Source organism: Pieris brassicae, chromosome 6, assembly GCF_905147105.1.
Source record: "Pieris brassicae chromosome 6, ilPieBrab1.1, whole genome shotgun sequence".
NCBI classification, from domain to species: domain Eukaryota; kingdom Metazoa; phylum Arthropoda; class Insecta; order Lepidoptera; family Pieridae; genus Pieris; species Pieris brassicae.
This window is the reverse complement of record NC_059670.1, coordinates 20,389,662-20,403,657: the sequence shown is the minus strand read 5'-3', so window position 1 is coordinate 20,403,657 and position 13,996 is coordinate 20,389,662. Positions and strand designations below refer to the sequence as shown.

Below are 13,996 nucleotides of genomic sequence, written 5' to 3'. Positions count from 1 at the left end.
CTCTCGTTCATGATGTCGCAGGTACCAGCTATGTACCGATGGACTTTTTAATTGCACATTTAACATTTGCTCGGACGATGAAGGAAAACATAGTGGGTAAAATGGCTTGCCTTAGACCTAAAAGTCGACGGCGTGTGTCAGGCACAGAAGGCTGATCACCGATTTCCCTATCCTCTTACGTCTTATGTATTACACTAAAAAATAAAAAATACTAACAATTATAACCAGAACGTAACAGTTTATTTCTTAGTATTAATATTAAGCTTACGATACAGTGCATAATTTTTTTTTTAATTCATCAGTCATAGATATATAATGATAGAAAGAAAGAAAATTATTATTATTTTATTATACAAAATATACAGGATATTTAGATAAAGTAAAGTGCACTGGGATTCCCTGTGTTGTTGGCAGCCAGTCTCTTCCTTTTCACATGTAAACAGTCTTTTTTTTATTTACTAACGCTTCGTTGCACATAATATAAAAAGTGAACATAGTTAATTTTATTTAAAGATAGATACATACATTTTTAGTAAATGTATGCAATGTGATTTCTGAAATGTGATAATTTTGTTTTTAAGGAAGTGGTTAAAGATGAAAGGGCCTCGGAAGAAGAAGCGTTGGGCGAAGAATGTGCGTTTTTTGGGTTACTTAGGTTTGCGTTTTGTGTGGTGTGTCGAGTCTTTGTTTTTAAAAAAAGTCTGCATATTGCTATTAAGTATAATTGTCTCACAGTTAAATGTTTTGTTTCATTGCACAATTTTGAAGTTTTGAATGCTAAGGCTAAAGCGTGTCTCTGGAGTTATGTGTCCAATCGGGAGTTCGGGACCGCGATCTCATTTTCTCTTATAGAGAATTCTCACTAACCCGATTTTCTAACGCTCAGTGATACAGAAGTGGTCTTATCTCACATATAGAGGTTTATAAAACCCTCTGACCACTTACTAGCTGAAAAGCTCTAGATTCCTAATTTTGTGGAGTCTTTAAATTTAAATACATTTAACTGTCCCTTATAGAAGTATCAATCTCACGTATAAAGGTTCACGCGTCAATAATAACTGTCACAAAATCAAAGAAAACGTCAAAATCATTTATTCATATAGGTACTACAATGTAAACTTATTTACTGCCAGTTTTCAAATCAAGGGCGTATAACGGAAGAGAAGAACTGTCAATACTATCCGCCATTCTTATGAAACGCCAACTTTTTTTTGTTTTACACATTGTTTGTAAGGGGCTGCAACCATTACATCATGTTTCATATGACTCCTTAAGTTATTAATAGTTAATTAATCGTAATAAAATAAACAAAGATTTGTCCTCTATAAGCAGGAGGCATGATTACTTATACTGGTTTCATGAATCTCACTTTAGGAGGGCAAAAGACGAAACCCACAAAAAAAGATTGTCACAAAAAAGTAAAATGTCGTCAGGTTTTACTGTATAAAATAATTAATAACTTTTTTCCAATAATAACTCTAAGTCCGTAGGTTATTTATATACATTGTGTATATAAATAAATTTAAATAACTAAAGCTTCGTATTAAAAATAATTTAAAAAGATCCTAGTGTATAAAAAAGTTAATCCTCAGTTGAAAATGTATAGTTAAAATTATTTATTTTTGGCTTTTTTTAATACCTACAGTATTGTGATGTCATGTCAATGTTAAGTTTATGTATCACGCGACTCCAAGGGTGCCATCTCTTGTTCTCTTCTCTCTTCCATTTAAAGATAGAGAGCTAAAAGTAACACAGCAAAGTGTAAACTATGTCAGAACTTATGTTTATTTAGTTTTTCTCATTCCTTGTAGTTTTTTGCCGGTTTTTGCCTGTAACTCCCGAGCCTTCTGGCAATGTAAGTGTCCATGGGCGTTTCACTTAACATCTGCTCAGCCTCCTACTCGTTTGCCGCCTGTTATAGAAATATATGACAGGCCTGTTATGAAAAGGCAGAACAGCGCTTTGGTTAAAACTGTGGTGGTAAATAGGACTTTAGATTCAAAAGTTCAAACCTAAAAAAACATACAAAAAACATCTAATTGTAAATAATCTGAACTATTCTCGAATCCACTTAAACGCTCATCAAACTCGGTCCACCCATTTATTGCATTATAGCTTCATCGGGAAAGATTCATTCGCCTTGGTCATGGCATTGTTAATGATAATATTAGCACGATAAGATCGAAATAAACACATCGGCCGATCAACTTCAACACCGCTTAATATAAAATGTTCAATCATACCATAGACAACATTACGTTTAGCTTTAGCAGTTGTGTTTTGTTATACCAAGTTTTACGTCACGTGCCACGGAATCAGGATAAAAATATCCTATGTTCTGAGTCTAAGCCACCTCACCACTTCTTCAATTGTAAATAATGAAACTAACATAAATTTCTTTTATGTATATATAGATTAATGTAAAGTAAAATAAGTAAGTCCTAACTATATTGAAAATGTTTGAATATGTTGATATCGAACTTTACCTGGTACACTCTAGACGAAATTGAGAAGTGTGTGGTAAAAATCTGCCATGATGCCGCGTACACTCCAACTAACATAACGAAGCGCGACTCACTCGAGCAATACATATAATATTTAATTTATATCCAAGGGAAATTTCGCCACTGCTTGCTCCAAAGATTTTTTAAGCAGGCCATGTCCTCTAAAACTGACCATAATTTGAAGTCTGAAGGGTTGAGGTCTGGGCTAGATGAGGGCCAGTCTTCAGCTCTTATAAAGTCCTTGGTTTCAAACCAAGCTTGGGTAGTTCGTGTCTTGTGACCATTCGCAGAATCCTGCTGGAAAGTCCACAGTATTAAAAAGTATAATGCTGAGAGTTTTTCATCAAATGATCCAAGACTGTATCTTGTTACACTTTGGCTAAAGTTTACACTCCCTTTTCCAAAAATGTAGTTTTGTGACGCCTTGATAAGACACACTCCACCAAACCATCACTGACATCACTGATCACGTTGTACCTTGCCTACTATTTGAGCAGCTTCTTTAGAACTGTGAGCGTACATTTTATCATTTTGCTTATTGTAATTTTCTTCAATCGTGAAAAATGTTTCATCGGTAATGAGGATATTCCTGTGCTTTTCCTGCGTATAGAAGTCGATTGATCCACTCTCATTAATTGTAAATATAGATTTAAGGTATTCCCTGTATATCGACGATAAGCACCGAGCTACAGGTTGTTTACGCGACAGAGTCCTAGCGGGAACGTACCGATCCTTCGACGAAATCTGGCTTTAACAGCATTAAAGCCTTTGAAATTCTAACAGCACGCGGCCGCCCCGATCTTTTCTGGTCTTCGACAGACGAAGTGTTGTCGTATCTGTTGATAGTACGACATTCGAACATACGACTAATACCAAGCTTTTGAAGTGTCTGGAATATGACCGACGGCTCCATACCCACTTTATGCAAGGTTATCACTGCAATCCTATTTTCTTTAACAACCCATTGCATATCGTAATTTGATAATGAACACGAAAAAATATGTTTTTTTTTTAAAAAAATTGAAAAAAATAAAAGTTTTTATGTAACAGTATTCATGACTAGACTCTAGTTCAGTATTTTTAAATGTAGTAATTATTTTATCGATATATCGCATTATTAGTAACTGTTAAGATATAATAATTAAGTGGAAATGAATAAATGATTTTTGCGACTTAAAATTCAAGGTCCCAGTGTGACGTTAAAAATCGTGCCTGGTCATAACGGTCTTACACGTAGTCATGTGATGATAATAATTAATAACTTTCTTATGTTTTATTAACTTCGCAACACTTTGAACTTTTATCTTAGGTTAATGAACGACGAAATTTAGGAGGCAATAGCCAGGAACTGGGTCTCTCTTTAGCCTTTGCACTAATATCTATGTATATACAAACACACGTGTTTTCGGATTGGGCTGAGAAAAGTATCCGTTATATTTTTGTATTATTTTTAATCCGAAATTACAATAAGCTAAGAACTTATTTTTTTAGTTTATTGAATTGGCAGTATCTATATTAAGTCTAAGTTACTTTTATTTGTTTTTATTTATATTCCAATAGCCTGCTGTGCTTAATTCTAAGAAAAAGCTTTGTCTAAGGTTCCAAACTAAGGCTTGTTTAATACATTCGATTAAAAAGTTCAGTCGAATGATGTAATCTGACATGTAATGAATCAATTAATTAACAAAAAAGTTGCGTCATACTTCCTCGCGATAACGAGTAAGTTTTTGATTTAGCAACATAACTATAAATTTCGAGCGACCTCTTACCTCTTAACTAATTAAATCATATTACCTCTCAGGTCAATAAAACAAAACAACGCAGCTAAATAATTTGTTCTGGTATCTACAGTCCATTGTCCATGAGCTGTACTTACTATCTGTGACCTCAAGCTAAGAAGAATGTTCTTATCGTTAAATTTTACGGAACACCCCTTTGGACTTGGGAAAATCTGTATCTGTATATATATATGCAGGGAGCGCGAGCGCTGTCAGTCGCGTACCGTACGTTACACCGCACGCATGTGTCTAGATCTTCTTTCATATTTCAATTGTCTGAGACGAAGGAAATTGCCGCGATGAACCGTGCAATCGTGTTTTTTGTTCTAGTCAGCTTAAGCATAACGTGGGGGGAGATGGGGACATGTGGAAATTGTGCGAAAGGGGACCTAAGTATCACTGAACTGACGGAGGCGAGAATTCAGTTCATCAAGCAGCAGATTCTCAAGAAACTGAGGCTAAGTAAGAAGCCAGCTGTGGCTGTGCCGGTGAACAGTCTGCCGATGCCAGTCGCCCAGGGCCAGACGTTAAGCCATGGTACTGATAAACCGCCAGAATTTGATGATTATTATGGCAGAACTGAGCAGAAGATTATATTTCCAGTTGAAGGTAAAAAAAATCAGTGCTTAAGATATTATAAGAAACTCTCATTTTATTCAATATTTGAGAATATGCAAAGATGTAAACATATAGTAATTAGTTAACTACTTTGAACACGTAATCAAAACATATGGTTATTTTTTGAATGTATGCAAATTTATAAATCAAGTCGAAATCAGTTTATTTATTATGTATTATTATTATTATTACTGAGATGTTGATTAATTATTAGATATTGCATATAGATAATATACTAATAGTAATATATTATTCATAATTCTCTTTAGTATATGTGCTTATCTTAGTTCTTATCTAATAAAAGCATTATTATAGTATTTATCTTATACTAATATATCATAATAGGAAGCATGAGGTTATATTATCTAATTACTGTTTGTTATCGGATTATAAATTATATATATTCATCTAACTGTATCACTAATTATATTATATATTCTGATTTGGGTAGATTATAAATTTTTCACAGTCAAGATCTAGTTTGATATTTTTAAATAATTGCAGATCCCTCAAACGTTCCAAATTTAAATATTAGAAAAATTTAATAGTCTACGAGGCCTACCACTTCCGCTTGGAGCTCTACGCAGAGTCGTAGGTCCTCTACGATTATAGTAGAATCTTTTCAAATCATTGTTTATATTGGCCGTTAAGACTAAAATTTGTGTATTGATAGACCGTAGTTTAGTGTTCACTTGATGATATAAGGTTCAAATTACTAAAAATATTGTTAAATAAAAAAGTATTTTTTTTTATTTTGGGTAGTTACAATATCAAATTTAACTAATTAGAACTGTTTATGTTTAACTAGAATTATTAAACAATTATCGTTACAAGACTCCTAATATAATATAAAAAAGTTGTTCAAGGTCATAATTCCGCTGATACTAAGCGTTTGTTACTTTATTATAATGTTCATTGGACATTTTGTTTCGATATGTCAGGTGAGGCATGGTGACAAAGCAATGCTTTGCAAATTTAGATTCCTTACTATTGACTAGAACTAAAGAGTGGAGGAGAGGTTTCTACCAGTGTTTGATTAGGGAGCTTTGCAAATTTATAATTCAATCTTCCCTTTAAACTATGTTCATAAGTGTACATAGTAACCAATATGATAAAATAATGTATGATTTGTTTGATTTTGATTGCAATACATATCAAAATTTCAGCTAAAGTAAGACCTTTCTAGTTATTGTACAACATATTTGGCACAAAAATGAACCACAGTTTCGTTTAGACCATTCATAAATGGCTTTTATTTTTGAAAAAATACAAACACTAAAAGCAAAATGCGTTGTGAAGCGGGTCACAAATGCGCAAATTGTTATACGCTTATAACATTTTATATGTATTATTTAATCTAGCGACGATCGTGTCTTTTGATATAACAATTAACTACACGCACTTGCTGTTGAACTATGGACTTTTGGATACGTGAATTATTTTACGCACTCTGCATTTTTGTACTTTGTTTATATTTTTAGCTGTACTTTGAACCAAATAATTTTACATAATCAAAACGTTTCATTAGTTATATTTTAAGACAGTTTACGCGTTCAACAACATATTTCAAAAAAGTTAAAATATAGTTAATTATTATCATAAGTACAAATGTTTTATTCTTTTATCTAATAGTAGTTTAATTAGTACAATAAAAATTTGGCCCGATAGATTATATGGGTCAAAAATGGTCACACAACTATCATGTGTAAGCGCGTGCTCAGAAACCGATTTTTATCATTTGTTATCTGTTTTATAAGAGCAGTGTTGGCCTAGTGGCTACAGAGTGCGACACTCATCCCTGAGTTCGATCCCCGGCTGTGCACCAATGGATTTCTTTCTATGTGCGCATTTAACATTCGCTCGAATGGTGAAGGAAAACATCGTAAGGAAACTGACCCAAAAAGTCGACGGCGTGCGTCAGGCAAAGAAGGCTGATCACCTACTTGCCTATTCAATTTATAAATGATCATGAAACAGATACAGAAATTTGAGGCCCAAACCTAAAAAGGTTGTAGTGCCATTGATTTTTTTAAATCTGGTTTTACAATTAGAGTAACTGTACTTCAACTTATTAGCAATACATTTTATTTGAAATTTTATAATGAATTTTTATAGAAATTATTTAGGGATAAGATTTGCCAAAATCTTCCATATCATCCATCTCAATTCTCCTATCAGTTTAAATGTAATGAAATTTTGAAAGGTTCAAAATTACTTGGCTGGAGAAAGAGAAATCTCAATCTCTCTAACATGATAAGATTGGATTTAAAAGTGACTTAGATACAACATATTGTCCTGTAAAAATGATGGCATGTTGGACTACCAGGGGCTTGAGAAAAAATAACCCCCCCTAACGCTGAACCTATTTGTAGGGACCGACATTAGCTACGCTTTGTCACGTGATCGTTTTCATACAAATTCGTTTGGTTTGACACAACTGTTTAAAAGTGATTATATCTCAAGTGATTAGCTCACCCGGTTAATCGGATCCCACATACCTCAATCGTTACCTGGGTAAAAACATATATTTCGTGTCAATTTAGCGTAGTTTTGGACACGGATCTTTCGTTATCAAAATGGAGCGAAATGTGAGCAATTAAAAAACCAATTATAACATGAACTATTCACCCCACACCGATCTATTAATGAGAGTTTTTATCAAAATGGTGATAGATATAAAACGCGTGCTACACACATGATTATGAACACATATTAGGCTATCTACATGTTCACCCTACAATTTAAAGTTCAATTTTACAGGCAAAACACGAGTTCAATTTATGCCAAAAAAGGCCTATTTCATTTGCATATTGTTTTAAATCTCGTTGATGTCGAGACATCATCTTAATTTTGCGTCAAAATAATGAAATCTTCATGGCATTATATGTCGCTGTGTATCATGTGTGACGTTGACTTAAGAAAACTTTTTTTTGTTTATGACAGAAAAATGTAGTTCATTTAAAAATATATATCGCCGAGATAATGTTTATTACACAGTTAAATGCAGTCAAAACTAGTTACCGTTTTATGGTATAGCATATAAGCTGAAATGACGCTTGTAATGGTGACGTATGTCGGAACATGTCTCGTCATAGCGCGTGTGACACGTCGACAAAGCAAAAGTTATCTAACACGTAGAAGTAGTGATCACGCAGTCGATGACTGACGTATCTGTGAAATTTGTAGGGTTGTCAACGGTGACATTTGACATTAATTTGACTGGATATCCATAGGTGCACCCCTCACACTGAAATCTTGAATTATGTTTACAGTCCTACAGTCACATTAAAACAAATATTTTATTTTTCTTGTTCTAATATATCAATATGCCAAGCGTTGGCAAGCTTTTTTAAATAAATACAACGTAAATAATGACATTAGACGTCAGATTTAAAGACAAGAATTAGTTATATGTATAATGTATTTATATTTTTTAATAATTAATATTAAAAATATAAATAAAAGATATTTAATTTTAAAATACTTAGCGCATCTGTAGAATAATTCTTTTGTTCAAGTGAGTTGGAGACCAGAATATTAATGCTTGATAGGATGATTTTTTATTATCCTCTATTTAGGGTCGTTACAAGCATAGGCAAGCATTTATCTTTTGGTTTTGGTATACGTGACAACCTTAATAAAGCGTGAGCGACAGACAAGATAACATGTAGGCTGATTTTTGACCTTAACTATATTTTCACTATTAACAATGATAAACTATCCAATGAATTTTTGACATTCATCCGGGTTCAACAGTTTTGAAAGTTTTTTTTTTGTTTAAGGTATTGTATTGTGTCTGTTGTTTTAGATATGTTCAAATATATATTAAATGAAACACTTTGTTTATAGCTGGATGTCAACTACCTTTAATTGTGTAAAATATGAGCTTATAACTAATATAAAATTGGGGGTAGTGAGTGAGTGGGAAACGAACGAAAACAAAAAACTAACTTGACTTATTTTAAGGGTTCTTAAATCTAAGTAACACTTCAATATAAGTGTAGTCGACCTATCGGAAACGAGAATGTTACATTACAATTTATACCTCATATAAATATATTTAACTCACTTAATAATCTCTTTTTATTTACGTGACTTTTCCGAATGAAAACGCAGTTTTTTTTCATTAAAAAAACAAGTAATTTTGTTACTGAAAATTATTATTTAAAAACATCTGTTCCCAGACTGAATTTCTGGCATTTGTAGGGCTATTTAGAAAGCAAAAGCTGAAGCTTTTAAAGCTGTTTTTTACTATTCTTAAAACTAATGAAATGCTATATAAGTCAAGTTATATACAAGTATACTATACAAGTCAAGTCTGGGATATTTTTATTGTAAGTAATGCAAATTATTTTCAAAAATATTTCAAGAACGTATAGCTTATTAGGGTCTATGACAAGCCTAATCCCGTACCGCGAAAGATTCACAATTTACTTTATATTTATTTCAATACTGGGTAGTTCACACGCACCCTTCCACGCCCTTTTCCACCTCATACAAATTATTGCCGTTTTCAGGGCAGCTGTTTTTTAATTCCAAATCAAGTTTTCGTATAAAGAGAGTTCCGAAATAAGTTTAATTTATATTTAACATTAGCAATATCTCAAGTTCATTGCTTTAAGTATATTAATGACTTAATCCGTGTCTTTTAATATTATCTTCAAGGTTAATATTCTTTATATAGACGAAGATAACTTAATGGTCAGTAACATAACGCCACTAATAACTTCGGCCTCAAAACAAGTTCATTTTAAATGTAAATGTGCATTTGTTTCGTGCAAGAGATACCCGTGTCTCTGGGTGAGATCTAGTATTGTGTAAAAAATATTGAAATAGAAATATTTACGAAGTTTTACTATCTTTAATAGTTTCCCAGTTGACTGCGGCATAAGTCAAACCAGACACAAAAATACAAATAATTAAAATTCTGTGAATATATAAATTACTTTTGTTTTATAGAACAGGCCCTAAAACGCGCACGAGGTTCACCTATTTTAAATCGATACCGTCACACCTTGCCAGAGAGCTTGCAAGTGCGTTGCCGGCGGTTTAATGTATAGATATAGTCTACTAATTGATGATAATAAGTGTTTACTAAATCCATTATTATAACGATATGTTGGCATAGCGTTTAAGCCTTATTATTTGTTAAACTTAACTATTTCTATAAATAGTTTACAATACGATCCGGATCTTAATTAGGGGTCTGTGAATACAGTGACCCTTCACTAATTGGACCAAGGAGCGTCGCAAAGGCCGCGTCCGATAAGCGACTGGCTTTTATGCGTTTAACCCATTTGTAAGCTATTTTTGATTGCGTTCTAGATTTATGAAGCCTCTAGTGCAATAAAAAATAATAATCACCAGCAATGAGCTCTTTCATTCTGTATATTTACGAGTAATCAAGATATTCGTTATCAAGTTGGTTTTAAGTTTGATCACTCCCTAACCTGCATTGGCAGGATGCGCAAACTTTAACTCAGTACGTAGAAACATCAACATACATGCTACTGGGAACAATTTGTTGATAATGCCTTTTTCTTCCGTATTTATCGCAATTTATATAGGCGCAATAAAGTTATCAGTGTCAACGTGCGCACGAGTTCAAGACGTGATTTTGTTTAATAATAAAAGTTAGGTGATGTTAAAGACCGATTTGAAATTGCGTAGATTAAAAACAACTTATTATCTGTGTAAATTGTGATTATCTGTAATTTTCCAAAACAAACAAACAAACTAAAATATATATATATATATATATATATATATATATATATATATATATATATATATATTTTTCGGGTTTTATTGATTTTTATAGCAAGTATCTTCTGCTACGAAACAACTACTGTTTCTCCGGAATCCAAGTCATATACAATATATCGCTCTTGTGAGGCTTTAGTTTAGTCTTAATATAGCGATTTATGAAGCACTTTTGTTAAAGTATTTTGTATATTTCTCGTGGAATTTTTTTTCATACGAAGAGATTGTGAATTGTTAACTTATTGTAATATTGTTACAGGGGAGTGTCTTACTTCCGGCCGATATCCGTTCACTTGCCTACAATTCGAACTTCCGCCGGATGTGGAACCAGAAGAAGTTACCGTTGTTGAACTATGGTTTTATAAGGTAGGTTTTTAATATTTTTCCAACATTTTCAGCCAAATAAACATTAATTTTAGCTTAGTTAATCCTGTGATTTTCAATTGCGATGATGCGTTGATCACAACGCTGATCGTAAACAGGTGTCTGCACCTATGATGATAAGATACTATCACATATTACATTAAAAAAAATTTTTTTTATTTACACAACACAGGTATTTGAAGAAACCTAGGCCTCAATTCAATAACTTAAATAAAATAATATTTTTTAGGAGCGAGATCCCTTCGACGAATACAACCAGACTTTCGTTATATCGGAGGCAGCTCATTGGGATAGCCAACAGCAATTTAAAAAGACCAAGCCAATCGCCATCAAAGAGACGGATATTGGTGAGGGCTGGGTGCGTGTGGAACTTGCCTGGGCGGTCAGGGTCTGGTTGGAAGGCAGAGAGAGACTCCATACATTGCACGTTGCGTGCAGAACTTGTCAGGTTAGTTTGGAGTTTTGATATGAGACTCTTTACGGGAAAATTTTTGGACACCTCAAGGCTCAGAAGCGCTTTTTAAATGAACATATATCTTTTATAGATAGCAAAAAAACGCCGCGCTTTGCACTACGTAATTAAAATTAGTCTGTACTAAATATCGTGTATATAGAGGGTAGATACTGATAATACCTCTGATACCTCTGTCGTCACATTTTGAAATCAATTTTCCTTAAGTTTTATTAATTTTTGAATCGATGTATGTTTTCTCCTCGTGTTGGTTATGTTTACCTATAAATGTATCAGTGTGCCGAGCGTTGAATGTTTTTGTAAATAAAATATCGTTAAAGTCTTTAACAAATTTAATTATTAGTAGCAGAGCAAATACTTAGACTTATGTTTAATACCTTACTTCCAGTTGCGCAGAGCACCACTATCTTTCCACGAGAAACATCGCCCATTCTTAGTCCTATACACTAAATACGCTGGTAAGCGACGTCAGGGTCGCGCATTAGAGTGTGGGTCTAATACCAGTGAGTGTTGCCGGGAGCCCCTATATGTAAGCTTCCGGGAACTGGGTTGGGATGATTGGATCATACGCCCAGCTGGATACCACGCTTACTTCTGCAAAGGCTCGTGTTTACCAATTTCTGCTGTTACTAAAGCGGATAGTTATCATCATAATATTATTAGGGTGAGTAGAAACATCAGGCCTGTTTAGTAGTTAACTGTTTTTATCATTTAGACTTGAACTTAAACATCAGCTCTTGTCATGATCGTGGGTTTATTGAGGTGTTAAATCCGTCAGGGGAGAAAATGTTTTGCTGTTGAAACCTTTGTTTGACCCTTTTTTCAAATTAAATAAAACACTACAAATATTTTACTACTTATGATAAAATAATATTTTTCTTCCCTAACAGGGATAGCCGTTGTTAAACACTAGTATAGTCCGTTAAATCGAGATATAATAAGAAAATTTTACACAGCACTACTTTTAATCAACGATACGGCAATTCTATAATTTTCTTGTCCTGCTTAATTTAATATTTTTTGGTTACAGAAATACTTTTATTCAGTATCGAACGATAAAAGGGCAGAGTTCAAGCCGTGCTGTGCCCCAACCACGTTTAGTTCGTTACAATTACTCTACATGGATTCCAATAACACTGTGACGCAGAAAACGCTTCCTAATATGGTAGTAGAATCTTGTGGCTGTATGTGATAATCAAAACATTCACGTGAAGTAACTATCGTTTACTTAAAAAACTCAACCAGCACATCTTCATTCATACGGATGGCTCCAGCCTTGTTTGTAAATATGCCCGACGTTATGAAAGGCAATGATGTGGTCTACAAAGAGTCTCGGTGCACTTAATACTAGAATGCACATAGTGTATCGCAGGGGCCCGAATATTACCATTTTGTTTACTCGAAAAATCTGGGAAAGGATTTGACATTTGACAGCGCGTTGTCCATGTTTAGTTTTAAATGTAAAATTGTGCATGAATGTGAATCTTGCTTAGGTTAACTAGAATGAAGTGTAAGTTATTGTAATTTAGAGTTTGAATGGTTTAACTAATTAATTTAATATCTTTTAGGAAAAAGCTATGTGATGTAGATGTAGAAAATATTTCGTTACATATATATAATAATTTAAAGATTTGAAAATTTTATCGCATTTTTGCTTACGGCTTCATATACCTGTTGTATTTAAATTTTTATATTAAAACCTTTTATGTCGTTTTATCAGCAATGTTAGTCTGTGCTGTCAACACTGAGAACGTGCGTTCCAACTCTGAAATTATCTATTTATGTGCGTGATTGCTCATACGATGACGAAAAACATCGAAGGAAACGTGCATTGTGCACGTCTTTGACATACGGGAGTCATACTTAGCGCTAAGTCTCGCTATTGAATGTTATCCTAAGACCCAAAAATGAATGCGAGATGACATCTGTCAGGTAAATATTAACCTTGACTTAGATATATCAATTTGATTGAGTTAATTTAAAAAGTAATTGTTTATCTTTCTATTTAAAATATCATGTGATGTATGATATCGCAACGCACATTGGTATCACATCCAATATACAAGTTTTTATAAATTAAAATAAGTAAATTTTATATTAATATCTATAGACTCAGTCGAGATTTATGGGACACCCGTATGTCATGGGGCGTCTTGATAGTTGATAGATAGATAGATATGGGATTTCATACGTAAATAGGGGATATTTGAAAAATTACAAACAATTATTTATATTTAGTCCAGTCATTCAAATCAATGAACAATGGATGTAATTTGCGGATTTAGATGGTAATCTATATACATGAAAAATATCTTTGCGTGACAAATATTGGTAAAATATTTCAGAATCGCGAAATGTTATGAAATCTACCAAACAGATAAAATCTTTATCAGTTTTGCATATAAATAATCCAAAACAAATATCTGTATCTTATCACATATTAGACATGACGTTGTGATGTTGTGTGACAAATCATT

General features: G+C 33.2%; 1 protein-coding gene across 1 annotated transcript; it reads left to right on the top strand.

Annotated features, from left to right (window-relative positions):
• Positions 1 to 4,512: 4,512 nt before the first annotated feature.
• On the top strand, positions 4,513 to 13,884 carry LOC123711335 (inhibin beta B chain). Its single transcript, XM_045663867.1, has 5 exons — positions 4,513 to 4,891; positions 10,923 to 11,029; positions 11,277 to 11,495; positions 11,908 to 12,183; positions 12,550 to 13,884. The coding sequence occupies exons 1-5, from the start codon at positions 4,582 to 4,584 to the stop codon at positions 12,709 to 12,711; spliced, it is 1,074 nt and encodes a 357-aa protein (XP_045519823.1). The 5' UTR covers positions 4,513 to 4,581; the 3' UTR covers positions 12,712 to 13,884.
• The last annotated feature ends 112 nt before the right edge of the window (positions 13,885 to 13,996 follow it).

Coding starts and splice junctions, on each gene's coding strand:
- LOC123711335 (XM_045663867.1), top strand. CDS start 4,582: ATGAACCGTGCAATCGTGTTTTTTGTTCTAGTCAGCTTAAGCATAACG. Junction 11,496..11,907: donor TTGCGTGCAGAACTTGTCAG/GTTAGTTTGGAG, acceptor CCTTACTTCCAG/TTGCGCAGAGCACCACTATC. Junction 12,184..12,549: donor ATCATCATAATATTATTAGG/GTGAGTAGAAAC, acceptor TTTTGGTTACAG/AAATACTTTTATTCAGTATC.